The 20,666-nt window shown below is 36.7% G+C and overlaps 1 protein-coding gene across 1 annotated transcript in view; it reads right to left on the bottom strand.

Moving 5' to 3' along the window:
* The window catches only part of LOC124614042 (integrin alpha-PS5-like), a 586,089-nt gene that overhangs the window by 348,265 nt on the left and 217,158 nt on the right, over positions 1–20,666 (bottom strand). Inside the window, exon 6 of the mRNA XM_047142872.1 lies at positions 17,207–17,255. Within this exon, the coding sequence (XP_046998828.1) occupies positions 17,207–17,255 (49 nt within the window). The remainder of the gene's footprint in view (positions 1–17,206; positions 17,256–20,666) is intronic.

The following is a 20,666-nucleotide window of genomic DNA, read 5'->3' as shown; positions in this document are numbered from 1 at the left end:
TTACAGAGATATAATGTTACAGGATTCTACCACGAAGAATGTCTCAGATGCATTCATTCATGCAACAATTCTAAAGCTGCCAGAACCTGATTTAGAAACAGTTCTGTCTATTGTGGAATCTTGAACTATTCTGGACAACATGGGTTGATTTTAAGGTTCTGCGTATTTCTGTTGTTCAAAGTGCACAAGATATTCAGTCTAAAGCACATGATAGTGTTAAAGTGAATAATACAGGGCTCAGACAAACAGCATACATGTAAAAATTTTCTATCTCTTGGTACGTAACGTGTGCTACAAAATTCTATGAGGAAGTCTTGTCCACAGTGCTTTTTGAATCATGACCGGAAAGCTTGCCCTCATCATGATGCAACATGCTACTGATGCAGACAGCAAGATCACATTCAGTGTGTTCACATGACACACCAGACTCAGCAACCAACTACTGCCAAGCAAGAGTACGTAAGTTTTCGGTGAAGCCATGCACAATGATGCATGCCAAAGCCTACATTTCAGTATCACTGAAATCTTCCAGGCAGGTGAACAAATATTTTGCCCCTAACGAGTGGAACAAAAACAATTAATTTACAGTTGGATGCTGGTGCTTCTGTTTCCCAAATTAATAAGGACACATATGACAGGTTCAGTAGCCCACTGCTACAGTAACATGTTCCATTTTGTGTGCGCAATTATAGAAACAGTGCAAACATTTTGGGGTTAGATTTATTTCATTTGTTCAACCTATGCACACAGGACATTGTGTTACAAATCAGCATTTCAGTGCCTTAGAATAATGTTTCTGATTTGTACAATAAACACAAGGAACTGTCTGAATGAGGTTTGGGATGGGCTAAAGAATTTGAAGCACATGTTACAGTGAAAGACAATATGCTGCTGTGATTTTTTTTTTTTTGCTCGGCCTGTCCCAAATGCAACACATGAGCAAGTGGCTCAGGAACTGGACAGATGGAAAGACAGTGTGGTTAGCCAATCTGTTTCTGCAAACGACTGGGCATCAGGTTTGGTAATTCTAAAGATGCCTTGAGGTGGTTTAGGTCGGTGTGCTGATTTTGAAGCCATAGTAAACCCACAAGCTGTTGTGGATTCTTTTCCTCTTCCACATCTGTAGGAATTGATAAAGAAACTGGCACAGGGCAGATACTTTTCAAAGTTTGCTGGGCGAGCAGCTTGTGTAATACTTTGTGGTAAACACTCACCTATGATTGTTGTTGTTGTTGTTGTTGTGGTCTTCAGTCCTGAGACTGGTTTGATGCAGCTCTCCATGCTACTCTATCCTGTGCAAGCTTCTTCATCTCCCAGTACCTACTGCAACCTACATCCTTCTGAATCTGGTTAGTGTATTCACCTCTTGGTCTCCCTCTACAATTTTTACCCTCCACGCTGCCCTCCAATACTAAATTGGTGATCCCTTGATGCCTCAGAACATGTCCTACCAACCAATCCCTTCTTCTGGTCAAGTTGTGCCACAAACTTCTCTTCTCCCCAATCCTATTCAATACTTCCTCATTAGTTATGTGATCTACCCATCTAATCTTTAGCATTCTTCTGTAGCACCACATTTCGAAAGCTTCTATTCTCTTCTTGTCCAAACTATTTATTGTCCATGTTTCACTTCCATACATGGCTACACTCCATACAAATACTTTCAGAAACGACTTCCTGACACTTAAATCTATACTCGATGTTAACAAATTTCTCTTCTTCAGAAATGCTTTCCTTGCCATTGCCAGTCTACATTTTATATCCTCTCTACTTTGACCATCATCAGTTATTTTGCTCCCCAAATAGCAAAACTCCTTTACTACTTTAAATGTCTCATTTCCTAATCTAATTCCCTCAGCATCACCCGACTTAATTCGACTACATTCCATTATCCTCGTTTTGCTTTTGTTGATGTTCATCTTATATCCTCCTTTCAAGACACTGTGACACTCAGAAAAATGTTGTGGCGGAACTGATTGCTGAAATGCATTTGAGAATCTGTGGACCACATAAAAGGAACATTTATCTGTTGAACTGCTTTCAGCAATTTGCACACAATTATAGATAACTTTGACATAATATGTAAACTTACTCATAACTGATTGGAGCCCCTTAATGTTATGGGGCAACAGCAGAGCTCGGAGCTCTGTCATACCAGCCAAGTTCTATCCAACAACTCCAATCAGTTATGAGTAAGTTTACATATTATGTCAAAGTTATCTATAATTGTGTGCAAATTGCTGAAAGCAGTTCAACAGATAAATGTTCCTTTTATGTGGTCCACAGATTCTCAAATGCATTTCAGCAATGAAAGGACATTTTGTTAAATCATCAATATTTGATTCATTTTGTTCCAACCAAGCATGTCATGTTAGCTGTAGATGCAATTTCTTATGGGATCAGAGCCATGTTCTACCATAAAATTGGTTCTTCTGATAGAACTATTGCTTTTGCCTTGGAAACTCTCAAAAAAGTACAGTGTAACTACAGTCAACTTGAAAAAGAGGCACTCACCATTATCTACAGTGTTACAAAGTATGACACCTATGATTGTTCCAGATTAAAAAACTACTAACTAGAAGTACTTCAGCTCCTGCAATTTTTCAATGGTTTCTGGAACAGTTAACAGCAAAGGTCCCTCCTTGTACAAATTATTTGGATAATATTACAGTCACAGTTTATGTGCCTGCTGAACATTTAGCAAACTTAGACTGTTTGTTACAAGTTCTTTCTGGAGCCGGCCAAAAGTGCAATAAAGAATAGTGCTTCTTCTTGCAACAACTATTGGAATATTTTGATCATCAGTAATTAATGCACAAGCAATTCAACCTACCATATTGAACTTGGCTGGTATGACAGAGTTCCAAGCTCTGCTGTTGCCCCATAACATTAAGGGGCTCCAATCAGTTATGAGTAAGTTTACATATTATGTCCAAGTTATCTATAATTGTGTGCAAATTGCTGAAAGCAGTTCAACAGATAAATGTTCCTTTTATGTGGTCCACAGATTCTCAAATGCATTTCAGCAATGAAAGGACATTTTGTTAAATCATCAATATTTGATTCATTTTGTTCCAACCAAGCATGTCATGTTAGCTGTAGATGTAATTTTTTATGGGATCAGAGCCATGTTCTACCATAAAATTGGTTCTTCTGATAGAACTATTGCTTTTGCTTTGGAAACTCTCAGAAAAGTACAGTGTAACTACAGTCAACTTGAAAAAGAGGCACTCACCATTATCTACAGTGTTACAAAGTTCCACCGATACTTCTAAGGTTGGAAGTTCTACTTCCTGACAGAGCATCAGCCTTTGACAGCCTCGTTCAAACCTGCAAAGCCTGTCCCCCTTGGATGGCACAAAAATTGCATTGTTGGGCACTGATATTGTCTAATTATCAGTATAAACTGTTGTACAGGCACACTATCCAACAATCACATGCTGACCTGTTGTCTTGGTTACCAGTCAGTACTGACATAGCATTTGATTCATCTGAGGAGTCATGTTTTCAGACTGATACAAAGGATTTTGAATGTCTCCAAAAATTTCTTCTCAATTTTCAGCATGTTGCCATTGCAACTGCTTATGAAGCTGCTCTGCAGGTTGTTTTGCAATATATGCACCATGGGTAGCCATGTGGTTTAAAAGAAGTTCCCTACCCAAGGGCATGTTGGTACTTTTTGCATCATCACACACTCCCTTCATTGGGAAGTTTTGTCTTTATTCAACTAAGGTAAATGGGGAAGCCACTCACTAGATGTCATTGTATTTGGCAGGCAATGGATGCTCAGATTGAGTAAATAACATCTCACTGCAAAGTTGCACAGATCATCAATCAGTTCCGCCACAACATTTTTCTGAGTGTCCACATTCGGACCATGGGAATGCATTCATATTGATTTTGAGGGCATGTTCTGGAATGTGATATGGTTGTTAGTGGTTGACAGTTATAATAAGTTTACTTTTGTTGTACCCATTACATACATCACTACTGCACCCATGACATCCAGCATTACTGCAAGTACAGTATCAGCTTTGTCTTCAATTTTTTTGTCCTGAAGGTCTTCCAGAGGTCATTGTCTTGGACAATGGACCACAATTCACATCAGCTGATATCCAACAGTTTTGTGCATTAATGGCATACACCATGTAATCACAGCACCTTTTCATCCAAAGTCTAGTGGTGAAGCTGAATGGTTCATACAAATGTTCAAAAGTCAGATGGAGGACTGCTCCTTGTCACGTGATAGGAAGTCATTGGCAGAATAATTACAACACCATTGCCTTCATGAAAACGATTCGTTCAGCCATGTCAGACAAACTTCTGGCCTTAAGACAAAGGCCTTCTGGAAATAAACAGTGTTGGGAGTTCAGAGTTATTACAAAAACCATCAGACATTCTTTTTACATCATCCCAGGTTCTGCCAGGCTGCAGGGGCACCACCAAAACCAAACGTGGTGCACTTCTGACTATATCAGTGATTCTGCTGCAGTGTGTTTGTCCACAGATCCAGCCAGCACATTGATGGGGTCCACAACAGCAGTTGTTTCTGTCTTTCCATCAGTCATGGCAAACACCATCCACTGTGGGGTCCAAGGAGGTCAACACCCCACCACGGACACCATTGCTGCTCACATCCCTAAAGCCAGTGCCCATTCACCTGCCATATCTGATGTTCATTGTGCAGTGCCCTCAGAACATCATCACAGCACTCCAGAAGATCCATTTGCAGTTCAGTTAACCTTGGCATCTGCATCTCGAGATGCTGGTATGCATTCTCCAACTGGTTTTTTGGTCAGTGTCCCCAGTCATTCTCAAGGGTGAATATCAGCATACAGTCAAGGATGTGCCATCAGCTGTCATTACCCACCTGCCTCCTCATTTGCATCCACATTCTGTTCCTCTCTTCCCTCCCTCCTGCAGTCATCATGTGCATCCACCCCACATGAAGATGGTGCAGAGGGTTAGAAGGGAGAGGAATGTTGTATCACCAAAAGATCGAGGTGTTGTAACAAAGTTGCACCTTACATCAATACCACAGAAATTAATGATGTCTTGCTGCATTCTGCAATGATGAATTGGAGGTGCTGGTGAAACCATGTCCTCCCTTCCAGCACCACCACATGGAGGCTGATATACAACCAAGCAGAAGAAAGCTCAAGCATTGCTTGACCTCCAGTCAAGCAGACAACATCATATAGTTAGGACACAAGTGTTACTCATATCTTAGATTCAACTGTAAATCTGAACATTATGAACTTAGTACTTCAGGAGAAGAGTTTAGTAAATGTATGCATCAAGTGATGTTTTATTATTCAAAGACAGCTGCAAAAATTTGGCTCATTCTTGTGGCAAAAGATTGCACAAATCTATGTAAGTCTTTTTACAGTTCTTGTAATAAAGTGAACAAATATCTCGAATGTAGTAGTTCCATTCCACCATTCCAGAGCACTCAAAGAACTCACAAATATCATGGATGATTGTAGTTTTGTAAGGTCATAGCAGTTTTGATCATCCAATTTTTACTTACATGAGAACATAAGAAAATAAAAAGTACATTCAGAGTGAACACTTTTACATTAAAAAGGAATATTATTTGTAACACAACTAAGTTATAGTTATGATTAACAACAACACAGAAGAACCACAATCCATATCGGAAGACACTACATAAATAGTTACTCAGTACCTTGATAAAAGTAGTACTTCACAGTATACACATACATGCTGAACTCAGAAATTCATAAGAACAAGTGAAGCAACAAATTGCTTAAAAGTCAGGTACTTACAAATGTTTGAAATTTCACAACATATCATGATGTACATGAGTACTGATACAATCAGTGCAATATTATTCAGAAACGATGATAACAGTAAAATATCAGAAAGTAGAATTTCAAACTGGCCGATGTCTCTGACAGACACAGTCTCACACAAAGGACAATTCAGAAGCTGACCTTCAGATGTAAATAAACATGTGAATTGCACTTGCCAATTGCCCAATGCCTGGCCCTCATGTTCAGCAGACATGACATATCTTGATATTTCTTGTGGAGTCTTATCAATGATATTGTGTTTGTACTATACTTATTGGGTTCTCTAGCAGAGCACAGAGCAAATAGCTATGCCACAACTCAACAAGTTACTTTCAACATTCTGCAACCAATTTGGCAAGAAATCTACTTAGGATGGGATGTGTGCCACATAAACAATAGAACTCTAATCCTAGTATAATTATTGGGTGTACAACTAGGTAATATCATAATTACTCTACGACATTTTGGCAAAATGAATCATTACAATCTTCAGGTGGTTCTTGATGACTGTTGCACCATTCCTGTTGGCATCCTATATATGTTGGCCATTATCCCCTTCATCGCTACAGTCCTGTCACTATCAGTGCAGCCACAATGATGGATGGTGGTGATGATGGGGGGAATGGTGCCTGGCTCTGAAGCCTGGTCTCCAGCATCTGCACTATCAATGTCATGTGTGAACCCCACTGTGCAGGAATGCTTTCCTTTTCCTAGACTCAGTGCAGGTTTCCATGCATGACTCGGTTGTAGTAATTAATTAGACTATCTTGAACATGCTAATGAGGAAGATTGTATAAGTGTTTCGATATTCAGAATGAATTTAATTTTGGTATTTTTCTAATCCATAGAATGGCCATAATCATCTGCAATGGCCAGCAACTGAAGCAGTTGTCACCTTCTGGTGACTGATGCAATCCTGAGCCCAGCCTAATGCAGTCTATGAAGTCTTAGCATTTTGCCATTTCTCTCTGTTAGCTTCCACTGCCCACATAGAAATGTCACAGAAAATGTAAAGAAGTTTAACTAGTGTATTGTTTTTGAAAACTAATACAAATTGTTGCATAAAAATGTTTGTGGGTTATTATTCTGGGGCCATAGTAGTCTAGTGGAAGAGCACTCAAGTCTGGCCTTGGGTTCAATCCCAGGCAGAGGCTGGGATTTTTCCTCCATCCTTTACCTCTGGTATGACCACAGCTCTGCTTAGCTTGCTGTTAAATTGAGTACTGGGGATCTTTCCTGATGGCACAGGGTGGCCAGGGTGAGGGACCAACGACACAAACAACAGAACTCTAATTCATCCTAGTATAATTCTTGGGTGTACAACTGGGTCACAACATAATTACTCTACGATATTTTGACAAAATGAATCATTGCAATCTTCAGGTGGTTCCTGATGACTGTTGCTCCATTCCTGTTGGCATCCTCCTAGTTCAGCAGTTGATAGAAGGTCTGCACTCTTCCTGCAGGCAGGCTGATAGTGCAGTCAAGTGCTTGCACAGATTTTACCTTTAATTTTCTGGGAATTATTTAATAAATACCAATTTCTGAACAAAAAACAGTTTGGTTGCAAGTGCAAAAACAGTTTGGTTTTGAATTAAATAGCTGTAGAATAATTCACAAAAATAGCTGTAGAAGTTCTGGATAGACGAGACCTTCTGATATGAATTTCTCTAGACTATGTTAAAGCATTTGACACAGTTAACTAAGAAACACTTAATTGCAAACTTGATGTGCTGGAAATAAGTGGGACTGTCTTAGTCAGTAAAAAGAGTGTGATGGCTGTGTTGGGGATCATCCAAATTTCAAGGAACTCAAAATACACAATGCAACATTTTTGATTTCCTAAGTATGTGAACAAATGAGTTCTTGAGGGGAGTCTATTGATCCAAATACTGTTTCTCACTTACATTAATGATTCAAGCAATGGAAAATACAGGATGGAATAATGACAATATCACAGAAAGAATAGTTTGCTCCTCACCATATACAGGAGACACTGAGTTGCAGACAGGCACAACAAAAGAACTGCTACACATTTGAGTTTTTGGCCAAGAGGCCGTCTTCTAAGGTAAAAAGCACACTCACGCTGATAAGAGCAAAAATCTCTCTCTCTCTCTCTCTCTCTCTCACACACACACACACACACACACACACACACACACACACACACATAGACACACACATGACCACATGTGCCTGTCTACAACTCAATGTCTCCACTAAATGTTCAGTAGCAGTCTATCTTTTCTGTTACATTAATGGTTTCTTTATTTAGGAATTCTCCATAGACAAATTCAGGAGTTGTTTTGCATTATGAACAAAACATGATGTTCCACACTAGACTGGACTAGGTGAAACAGTGTTATTTACTAATGACAGCAACACAATAATTTTGGGGATGACAGTGTAACTCACAAGGCACTTCTGTATCTCCAGGTACTATGGAGATTGGTATGACTAGGTTGTGTAGTATGTGGTATCAGCAGGTAATAAAAACACACATTATTAAGTCAGGAATGAAAGCTGAAAATGATAAAAGCATCAATTCAGACTTGTGATCACATTGGATACATCAAATAATTTATACTGCCAGTACTTACTTCAAACCATAAATTTTCTAATTGTGTCTATAAGAATTTGATTTAAATTTACTGAAGTGTAAGGAACTTGTTTGTCATAACATGTACAATTATTCAAAATATCTTCACTGGTGTTTATGCTGGCATTTACAAGAAAGTGTTGCTGCTAGTCAATCAGTAACAAGCTATGGACAATAGTGAGTAAAAAAAATTGGTCATGAAGTATTAAAAAATAATCTAATTGTACAGGAATAGTGACAACATCACAACTAAAGATTTGGCAATGAAATGTTTTAATGATCACATGGAAAGAAGTGACAGAATGTGTAAAATTAATGGAAATGTATTAATAATCTGTCCAGTGTATGCAATAGAAATGTCCTTAACTATGTAGATGACACACAACAGTTGTCAACTTAGCACCCAAAGAAAATGATATGGACCTGGTTTGTTCTGGTGTCTTATTTGACTTGAAGAATTACTTCCAAAATAATTGTTTAAGTATGAACCTTAGAAAAACAACTTTCAGATACTCCACCCAGATAGAGTACAATGGAATGTTGTGCCTGATGATCATACAGAAATAAAACAGGATGATACAACTGCCTTTCTTGGTGTAAGGTAGGCATCTCTCTTTTACAGCATCACTTTACTCTTTTACACCAAAAATAAACAAATTCAAGTTACATAATGAGTACAAAATCACAAGTTCCGAGTTTTGAGCAAATGAGTATGATCTACTATGCTTTGGTGTATCGATACCCCAAACATGGAACTGAAGTCCGGCAGGTGTGTTGCTGCCAAGCAAATAAACAGGGTATCCACCTTTCAAAAAATGGCCGTAATGATTCTGTGCAAGCTTAGTTATAATGGATCTTGCAAAGGAATGTTCAAAAGTAAAAAATTACTGAAACTCTCATCAATACGTGGTTATGAAACTGTTTAATTAATTTTGAAGTTCAAACAGTGCAATAACCTGAAAAAGAGATGTACATACTTATAGTACTAGGAGAGACTGTGATTATCATCAGCAAAAACTTAACACAAAAAGTGCAGAAACGATTTGATAGTATATGATAATATAATTTCATACTAAACTTCAAAAGAGTTTAAAAAAGCTCAACTGTAGGCTGCTTTGAAATGGCTCTTAAGGAGTATTTTACAACTAAATGAGTTATAGTAATGGACCTTGCCGTTGGTGGGCAGGCTTGTGTGCCTCAGAGATACAGATGGCCGTACCGTAGCTGCAGCCACAACGGAGGGGTGTCTGTTGAGAGGCCAGACAAACGTGTGGTTCCTGAAGAGGGGCAGCAGTCTTTTCAGTAGTTGCAGGGGCAACAGTCTGGATGATTGACTGATCTGGCCTTGTAACACTAACCAAAATGGCCTTGCTGTGCTGGTACTGCGAACGGGAGAAAGCAAGGGGAAACTACAGCCGTAATTTTTCCCGAGGGCATGCAGCTTTACTGTATGGTTAAATGATGATGGCATCCTCTTGGGTAAAATATTCCAAAGGTAAAATAGTCCCCCATTCAGATCTCCAGGCAGGGACTACTCAAGAGGACGTCATTATCAGGAGAAAGAAAACTGGCCTTCTAGGGATCGGAGTGTGGAATGTCAGATCCCCTAGTCGGGCAGGTAGGTTAGAAAATTTAAAAAGGGAAATGGATTGGTTCAAGTTAGATATAGTGGGAATTACTGAAGTTTGGTGGCAGGAGGAACAAGACTTTTGGTCAGGTGAATACAGGGTTATAAATACAAAATCAAATAGGGGTAATCCAGGAGTAGGTTTAATAATGAATAAAAAAATAGGAGTGCGGGTAAGCTACTACAAACAGCATAGTGAACGCATTATTGTGGACACGATAGACATGAGGCCCATGCCTACTACAGTAGTACAAGTTTATATGCCAACTCACTCTGGAGATGATGAAGAAATTGATGAAATGTATGATGAGATAAAAGAAATTATTCAGGTTGTGAAGGTAGACGAAAATTTAATAGTCATGGGTAACTGGAATACGAGAGTAGGAAAAGGAAGAGAAGGAAACATAGTAGGTTACTATGGATTGAGAGTAAGAAATAAAAGAGAAAGCCGTCTGGTAGAATTTTGCACAGAGCATAACTTAATCATAGCTAACACTTGGTTCAAGAATCATGAAAGAAGGTTATATACATGGAAGAATCCTGGAGCTACTAGAAGGTATCAGATAGATTATATAATGGTAAGACAGAGATTCAGGAACCAGATTTTAAATTGTAAGACGTTTCCAGGGGCAGATGTGGACTCTGATCACAATCTATTGGTTATGAACTGTAGATTAAAACTAAAGAAACTGCAAAATGGTACGAATTTAAGGAGATGGGACCTGGATAAACTGACTAAACCAGAGGTTGTGCAGAGTTTCAGGGAGAGTATAAGGGAACAATTGACAGGAATGGGGGAAAGAAATACAGTAAAAGAAAATAGATAGCACTGAGGGATGAAGTAGTGAAGGCAGCAGAGGACCAAGTAGGTAAAAAGACGAGGGCTAGTAGAAATCCTTGGGTAACAGAAGAAATACTGAATTTAATTGATGAAAAGAGAAAATATAAAAATGCAGTAAATGAAGCAGGCAAAATGGAATACAAACGTCTCAAAAATGAGATTGACAGGAAGTGCAAAATGGCTAAGCAGGGATGGCTAAATGACAAATGTAAAGATGTAGAGGCACATATCACTAGGGGTAAGATAGATACTGCCTACAGGAAAATTAAAGAGACCTTTGGAGAAAAAAGAACCACTTGCATGAATATCAAGAGCTCAGATGGAAACCCAGTTCTAAGCAAAGAAGGGAAAGCAGAAAGGTGGAAGGAGTATATAGAGGGTCTATACAAGGGCGATGTTCTTGAGGACAATATTATAGAAATGGAAGAGAATGTAGATGAAGATGAAATAGGAGATATGAAACTGCATGAAGAGTTTGACAGAGCACTGAAAGACCTAGGTCGAAACAAGGCCCGGGGAGTAGACAACATTCCATTAGAACTACTGCCAACCTTGGGAGAGCCAGGCTTATCAAAACTCTACCATCTGGTGAGCAAGATGTATGAGACAGGCAAAATACCCTCAGACTTCAAGAAGAATATAATAATTCCAACCTCAAAGAAAGCAGGTGTTGACAGATGTGAAATTTACCAAACTATCAGTTTAATAAGTCACTGCTGCAAAATACTAACGCGAATTCTTTACAGACGAGTGGAAAAACTGATCAAAGCCGACCTCAGATAAGATCAGTTTGGATTCCTTACGAATGTTGGAATACATGAGGCAATATTGACCCTATGACTTAACTTAGAAAATAGATTAAGGAAAGGCAAACCTACATTTCTAGCATTTGTAGACTTAAAGAAAGCTTTTGACAATCTTGACTCAAATGCTCTCTTTCAAATTCTGAGGTGGCAGGGGTAACATACAGGGAGCGAAAGGCTATTTACAATTTGCACAGAAACCAGATGGCAGTTATAAGAGTTGAGGGGCATGAAAGGGAAGCAGTGGTTGGGAAGGGAGTGAGACAGGGTTGTAGCCTGTCCCCGATGTTGTTCAATCTGTATATTGAGCAAGCAGTAAAGGAAACAAAAGAAAAATTTGGAGTAGGTATTAAAATCCATGGAGAAGAAATAAAAACTTTGAGGTTCACCGATGACATTGTAATTCTGTCAGAGACAGCAAAGGACTTGGAAGAGCTGTTGAATGGAATGGGCAGTGTCTTGAAAGGAGGATATAAGATGAACATCAACAAAATCAAAACGAGGATAATGGAATGTAGTCGAATTAAGTCAGGTGATGCTGAGGGAATTAGATTAGGAAATGAGACACTTAAAGTAGTATAGGAGTTTTGCTATTTGGGGAGTAAAATAACTGATGATGGTCGAAGTAGAGAGGATATAAAATGTAGACTGGCAATGGCAAGGAAAGCGTTTCTGAAGAAGAGAAATTTGTTAACATAGAGTATAGATTTAAGTGTCAGGAAGTCATTTCTGAAAATATTTGTATGGAGTGTAGCCTTGTATGGAAGTGAAACATGGACGATAAATAGTTTGGACAAGAAGAGAATAGAAGCTTTTGAAATGTGGTGCTACGGAAGATTATATAGGTAGATCACATATCTAATGAGAATGTATTGAATAGAATTGGGGAGAAGAGGAGTTTGTGGCACAACTTGAGAAGCAGAAGGGACCGGTTGGTAGGATACGTTCTGAGGCATCAGGGAATCACAAATTTAGCATTGGAGGGCAGCGTGGAGGGTAAAAATCGTAGGAGACCAAGAGATGAATACACTGAGCAGATTCAGAAGGATGTAGGTTGTAGTAAGTACTGGGAGATGAAGAAGCTTGCACAAGATAGGGTAGCATGGAGAGCTGCGTCAAGCCAGTCTCGAGACTGAAGACCTCAACAACCACAACAAGGAAGTCGTTTAGAGTGGTATAATATTTTATTTTGTCCCAAAATTATTTATAAGTTCCAGTAATCAAGATACATAGAGTTTTTCTTATTGTCTGTAATTAACCCACAAAGTTATGACATAAAATGTAAAATATGCCAACAGTCCAAAACAAATCCTGTATCTGTGAATAGATAATATGTAATTAAACTCTGAAGAAATAATATTCCAGTTATTTGCCATTTAACCCTTTCAGACCTGGCATCCAATATACTGGACACTGACTTTTATACACATTTTATAAAAGTAAACGATTTCACACACCATTGAAACCCAGTTGCCTGTTTACTGGACATCTCTAGCATTAAGTTCCATATATCTTGGTGCCCTCTATTGCTGGAACTATGTACTACATCTAAAAACAATCAAGATGGCAGACCCACTGCGAAATGCTCCAGGTAAGTCATATTTACGTGTCAAATACTGCAGTATATACGTTTTCTGGTGCTCAAAAAAATATACTGGGTAAGAGTCTTCTGTAGAGATTGCGTTTAACGTAAGAGATGTGGGATTATGAACATAATTGAGCGATTATGGCACTAAATTACGTCGTCCAAAATTTTGGACATCATAATTCGGCTGTAATATTTTTTTGCTAATAAGCTGCTGTGAAAGCATTGATATAGTGGTTGTTTTCAACCTACTGCTGTCTTATAATGTTCTTCCAGTTAATGTTGCATTTCTCTTTGGATTCATAGCATAATATATTAGCTAATAAATTATTTTATATGTGGTATCCAGTAATTAGCTTTTATGTTATGTAGTTTTCATCTGTTTGCTAAAACTCAGTTTTTGTTTGTAGATCACAGGAAGGTATACAACACAACAAATCCAAATCACATCAAGAAGATCCTAGACCTCTTAGCAGCAGGAGATGTTTCTGATATCGATATCGATGACGAAGATCATCTTGAAAATATTCCAGGCACTGTTTCCACAACTCCAAGGATAGGAAGTGAGAAAATGACAGCGAACTATGATTTTTTGGTGACACAATTTGAATTCACAGAAGATGCAGTGGAGGTAGCATCAGTTCATAATGATCTAGAAGGTGATGAAGAGCCTCATGAGCTATCTGTACTGGCAGAGACTGTATGTAATAGTGAACTAGAATATGACTATCTCACTAGCAAAGAAGAAAAAAGTATAGACGTCACCCTTGGTCACCTCCTCCTATTCATTTTGAGAATCAGTGCTATATTGATCAAGAAATTGAAGCAGAATCTGTCTTTAATAAATACGTAACAGTACAAGAATGGGAAATGTTTTTGAGAAACACAAATATATAAGTATTACAGTCTGGTTATACAAATTTCAAACAAACTAACCCAGATGAAATAAAAGCACTCATTGGCCTGCATATGGTGATAGGAAACTTGAAATTTCCTCGAGTGAGACTTTACTGGGACAAGTTTGTTGGAATAGGTTTATTCTTAGATTCTATGACTAGATATAGGTTTTTCCAGTTGCAAAATGCTCTGCATATTGTCAACAATTTGGAACGCCCTGAAAAATCAAATGACAAATTGTATAAAGTTCGACCTTTGTACAATTCCTTTAGAAGAAGGTGTGTAGAAGTCTATATTGAAGAATCTTTATGTGTTGATGAACAGATGGTTCCAATCAAAGATCAACTTTCAATCAAGCAGTATGTGAAAGGCAAGCCGTGTCCTTGGGGAATTAAAATATTTGTTTTGGCTGGAAGATCTGGTGTTGCTAATGACTTCCTAATATATCAGTGTAGTGCGACTGAGCATGATGAACGGAATAAGAAACTATTCAGTTCAGGTGCATCTGTTGTTCTCCATTTGTGTGACAGAATAAAAAGTGAAGGACACAAACTATATTTTGATAATTACTTCTCTTCTTATCAACTTATTCAAGTACTAAAACACAGAAAAATTTTTGCTGCTGGAACAGTTCGAGTAAACAGCTTTTTTTCTCCTACGTTGATAAATGACAAAGATATCAGAAAGAAGGAGAGACGATTTTCTGACCAGGTTGTCAGTAGAGACAACGTAGTCCTGACAAAGTGGCTTGATAACAGAACTGTGGTATTGGGTTCACATTTTGTTGGAATAGGTAAAGATGACACTGTTGGATGATGGGACAAAACCTCAATATCATACATAAAAATCAGGCATCCTGAAGTTGTTAAATTGTACAATGAATCAATGGGTGGTGTAGACTTTTTGATCAGCTGATTGGACTGTACAGAATCTTTATTACATCCAGAAAATGGACTCTAAGAATGCTGATGTGTGCTGTTGATTTTGCATTGGTCAACAGCTGGTTAGAATATCGAAAACACTGTTCAGTGAAAAAAATTCAAGACAGTAAAGTACTTGACTTATTGCATTTGCAAATGAGTGTAGCTGAAAGCCTTGTGAGAGCAAGGACAAACACAAAGAGAAGGAGAGGTAGGCCAGGCAGTGAAGAAGCTGGAAAAGAGGCTGAACAGAAAAGATCCAGAGCAGAGAGACGACCAGAATCAAATGTACAATATGATGGTATTAACCATCTCCCAGTGGTAGATCAATGCAAAGATGGAGGTACATGGAAAAACACACCATGTCAAGGGAAATCAGAAATAATCTGTTCAAAATGCGAATACACCTTTGCCTAAAAAAAGATGCAAATTGCTTTGTGCCCTTTCATACACAGTGAATGTAAAGAAAACTGTCTTCTGTAAGTGTTCAACTTATTTCTGTTCTGTAAATCATAATACCAGTAGTTAAAATTAATGATATAACATATAGATTCCTGTATTTTGTAAAAAAATTCCACTCTTGAAAAGATTTTGCACAATAAAATTGCTGTATAATTTGTAACTACTGACTTCTTATTTCACATTACCAACACCTCCGAGACCCAATGTCCAATTTATTGGACAACATTGTATTTTTAAATCAAGTATGACACATTGAAATTTTGCTCGAATATACAATAAATAGGTCCATTTGGACACGATAAAGGGGGAAAAAAAATTTCTATTTTTAAAATAATTCAGGACTGGAGGGGTTAAACATTTAAGTGAACAGTAGGCCTACCTCACGTTAACAACCTACCTGCGTGATGCAGAATTGCAAACTACCATAGTTAATTCCAAAATATTTAAAAATTAACCATTTTGAAGTGAACTTTATTAACAATATCAGCTATTGGTCAACAGTTAGCAGTAACAGTTTTATTTATAACTATTTCAGAGACTAATTTCAATTAAGTCATTAACTTTTGAAATTAACAAAAAGAATTAACATATTTTGTTAATTTCGAAACATTTTGTACATGAAGAATTTCATTTTCTCATACAAAGATATGACTGATAGTGACATTTTTTCTCCTTTTCCTTCATGATTCTTTATTTCCATAATCTGCAAGTATTCTGTAAGCTGAAACTAAATCCAGATAAGATAACTTGCAAGGGAATTCTGTGTCCTATGCATGGGGGGAATTTATTATTTTAAACATTCATAGAAGACAGAGTAAGCCCCACACTACATCAAGTTATAGCACATCACAAACTGTTTCAAGAAAAAGCTGTTAAGGTACTTAGCACAATCTACAACTGATTAAGAAATAACTAAGCAACTCCTTAAAATAAAAAAGATCAGTAATATGAATATATAATGAGGCAAAAAGTATGTAATGAAGCAACAGACTGAAGTAGTTGTTCAGGAATAGAATTTTACCCTTTATGAGTTCAAATGTTAGATGTAAAATATAAGATCAAATGTCAAATTTATTAATGACACAATTAAGTTTTTGAGGTTGAATATCAGATCTGTAACAGCAACTGACCATCTGCTTGTTGAAAAGAATGCAAACAGTGTATTTAGTTGGTATGTAAGAGATTTAACAAACACAATGGAAAATAAAATTGTATGTACAGGAAAGTTGCAATGCTAGAAAACTGCAGTAAAATGCAAGAAGAGCTGCTAAGAATCTACAGGACACTTCACATATGCAATGATCAGCAAAGTATCATGTGGAATGGCATAACAGCTGAGGAAGGGGTGTAGCTCTCTCATTTCCATATTTCACAATCAGTTCTATTGAGGAAATGATGCTATAATGTCAAAAATCTCTTTTTATTTACATATGACAAGCTATAATGGCTTAAAAACTGAATGCATTGTAGATCAGATTACTGAAAGGAAATGATGAAACTGTTCAACTAAACAAATCACATTAACAAAGAATAGCACACAAAAAATGGAACAATTCTACCTGATAGCTAGGGGATTAAAATACTGTTAATATTCTTTAAATTATTTAAAGCTACTACTCACTGTTAAATAAGGTCAATGTCTTTCTTAATACTTGCCTTCCCACGAGTATGCACCAGGTGCACCAATCAGCAACTTTGAGCCATTCTGCAATTTGAAAAGATAATGAAAATGAATTCTTAAATAAAGTAAGTAGACAGGAACATCTATTTGTTTTTGACATAATCTCTTTTCATGAGATTTGTTTTTGACATAATGTCTTTTCATGACACAATCATCACCAGTTTTGGTTCACATTGGTCATGAGTGGGATTTGGAGAGGATCATGACCACCTTCACAAAGAAAATTCAAGCAAAAGCATTTTTAACAGTTTCCAAATTTCACAGTTAACTAAGGTAACATGAAAACTAAATTGTTTTGAATGTGACTAGGCATTACAGAAATTGCAAGCTAGGCACATATTCACAGGTTGATTGTATCTGCTGTCAAAAACAAATCTGGTGTGATTCACAAGTCCACAAATAGGAACAACAAATCATGGGAAGTTAGTACGGAAAAAAAGGTCTGAAACATACATCATCCTCAGTATTTACGTGCCTGCATAGCTATACTCTGCAGAAATATGTTCACAACAGTAGTACTTACAAAATGTCAATAATGATGCAATTTCATATTGTGAAAGTTGTAAGAGATTCTCACTATTAAGGTTCTTAAATCAATTGCATGATGTGTGTTCTTCCAAATTTTTGAAAGAATATCTTTCAAATACTGTATTTTTAGAATTGCAGTTTCTTGGTCCTTGTAATAAAGCAATGTACTGAACACTGGATTAAGCAAATTAGAATAACAATTAATACATTTTGTTGCTATTACCATTCAAATCATAGGCATCTTTTGTACACTAAAAGTGAGCATGATTGCAATTTCACATTTAGTTGTCCAGTAGTACTTGCTGTTGATTTATGTGAACCATTTGATTTTGGGATAAAATTATGTAAACATTGATTAATGTCAATATTAAGAGAGAGGATTACCGATGAGAGGAGAAGAATAAGATGTACTTGTAGATTTAAGTTTAAAATGTACGTTACAAACAAAGATAAATTTAAATATTTTTGTAGAATAAAGAAGAAGAAATTGAAAAGAAGATTTGAAGGGGAAGGCAGGTGGCCTTGGACTTATAGTAAGTAAATAAGAAAGGTGGGTCAATAGGGGCATCCTGAGAAGGGTATCATTATGGACTTGTTGATGCTACTGGCATGACATGTTTAAAATGAAATGCCAAAAGCTTATACTAGCCAGAGACTGGCAACAACTTCCGAATTATAAAGAAAAGTAACATAATGAAGTTACCAATTTTATTTGGAGGGAACTGTTTTTGAATAGATTTGTTAGTCAGTTGAACTTGCATTGTTTTATGTAAGGTGGCTATAGAATACTTATTTATGAACACCCCACTTAAACACACGTGCATTAATTATGCATTCACTATGAGAACTGTTTCCTTTCTTAGTGTTTCCCTTATCTTCCACAGAATCATGGCATACTGTACCACAATCTTTTTATTCAATATGGCAAAAGAACTGATAAACACAGGTATCATCATTTTATTGTGAATTGCAGTATGATTTCTTTTTTAGAAGTTAGCAATGAATTGTTGATGAGGGAAAGAATAGGCAATGTAGTAGACTAGAAGCATAATTTATTACATGCTAATATTAATATTAAAATTAACAATAATTATGTATCTTTGTACCTGTATAAATAACAGTATGGAAGACTAATATTATTTTGTAAGAAGTAACTTAATGGCATGGAGTGGTAGTTAAAATAATATACATCCAATATATATATTTTAGAGTTGCTAGCTAAAGTGGTCTAGATGGGTACTTAGTAAATGGACACAAGGTCAAACCAGGTGAGTAATAACAGTAGAAATGTCCAATGTAAAAAAAAGTATAGAAGGAGGCATAAATTTTACACAGGATGTTGTGCTGCAACATATATAGCAAGAAATGAAGTAGGATAGGTGTGCCACGGAAGGAGAACTTTCACCTGTAGATATGGGAAAAATATGATTATAGGGAAAGAATCTCTGTGAAGGAAGGCAAAAAAGTGTGAAATAGAAAAAGCATGCCTGAGGAAAGAGTTGTATGATGTTGGTGAAATAGAGGAAATATATGTACATCTGAGGAAATAATTGTGTAACATAATTTCAGTAAGAACTAAATAGTAATATTTTTGGCACTTACTCCAGATTTGTGCAACAAAAAAATATATGTCTAAAAGACAAAGGTGTTAAGAGATAAAAGTCATAGGAAGCTTTAAGGTTTCTAAATACTCAGAATGTAATTCCATCCATATGGTTATTAAGACAAAACATTAAACTATTATGGAAGGATAAGGCAATACGAATATTTTGTTTTCTCATCAAAAGCACGTTTTTAAAAAAGAGTCTTCCTGTAGTTATGCTATGAAAGAACATTGTACAAACTTTACTTTAGGATCATTAGGAGTCAAAAATCATAATAATAAAGCAGTAGTAGGTGAAAGGAGTACAGGCACATTAAAACAATTATGCTGTACTAGACATTAATGCTCAAATACTTATCATGTTAAGATAATGTTTTGTGTAAATGTAAAGGCACTTTCCTTCAATTAGAATTGAGCCACCACTGTATTGTTAATCATGACAAAACATCCAGAAGAGCAAAATTAGAATCATGTTACACTAATCACACAAAAATGTTAATTAATTTTATAACATATTAGTAATTATTGAGATTTATTAAAATATTTTATGGATAATATAATAGGATAGCAAAATGACAGGAAGTTGACACAAGAATTAAGAAAAATAGCTTTAGTCACCATGAGATCATTCATTTAACAGTAAGTGAATGGAATTTGGTGTTACACACTACTCCAGCAATGTGATGTATGTCCTTATCACACACAGTTCATAGATAGAGACTCGAGATCATTCATCTAAAAAGACCCAGGATCATTCATCTAACAGTAAGTGAATGGAATTTGGCATTGCACACCACTCCAGCATAGTGATATGTATCCTTATCAGGTGCAGCTTGTAGTTAAAGGATTTGTGGTGGAACTGCTCGGACTGTATTTTAAAATTCATTTCTCAATACATTAAGAATTTAAATTATCAGATGCATTTTCAATATTTCCAGGTGAATAATGACAGTCAAGGTTTTAAAATTGCTGATATTGAGTGATGTTTTTCGAACAGGTAGTAGTGAGTCTTGGTGCCTTGAAGTGCCAATTATCTCTATGTAGTAGAGCCTTAGGGTTGTTCCTCCTATGAAGTACAGCTCTTACAGGCCTCTTGAAGGCCCAACTCGCAGAGCCTAAGGGTGTCAAAACAACTTCCACATGATTTTCACATTCCATTGGTGACATCAGTAGGGAATTAACAGAGTGGCTGGAACTACCCCATTGAATTCCTGTCTATGTATATCTATATTATTCTTTCATGTGTCATTAATTGACATTTAGTATTAATATTTTGATAGTGTCTGAGGTAGTGTTTTGTTTCT

This window comes from Schistocerca americana, chromosome 4 (assembly GCF_021461395.2).
Source record: "Schistocerca americana isolate TAMUIC-IGC-003095 chromosome 4, iqSchAmer2.1, whole genome shotgun sequence".
NCBI lineage: Eukaryota > Metazoa > Arthropoda > Insecta > Orthoptera > Acrididae > Schistocerca > Schistocerca americana.
The sequence above is the reverse complement of the archived record's forward strand: the minus strand, read 5'-3'. Positions and strand labels throughout refer to the sequence as shown.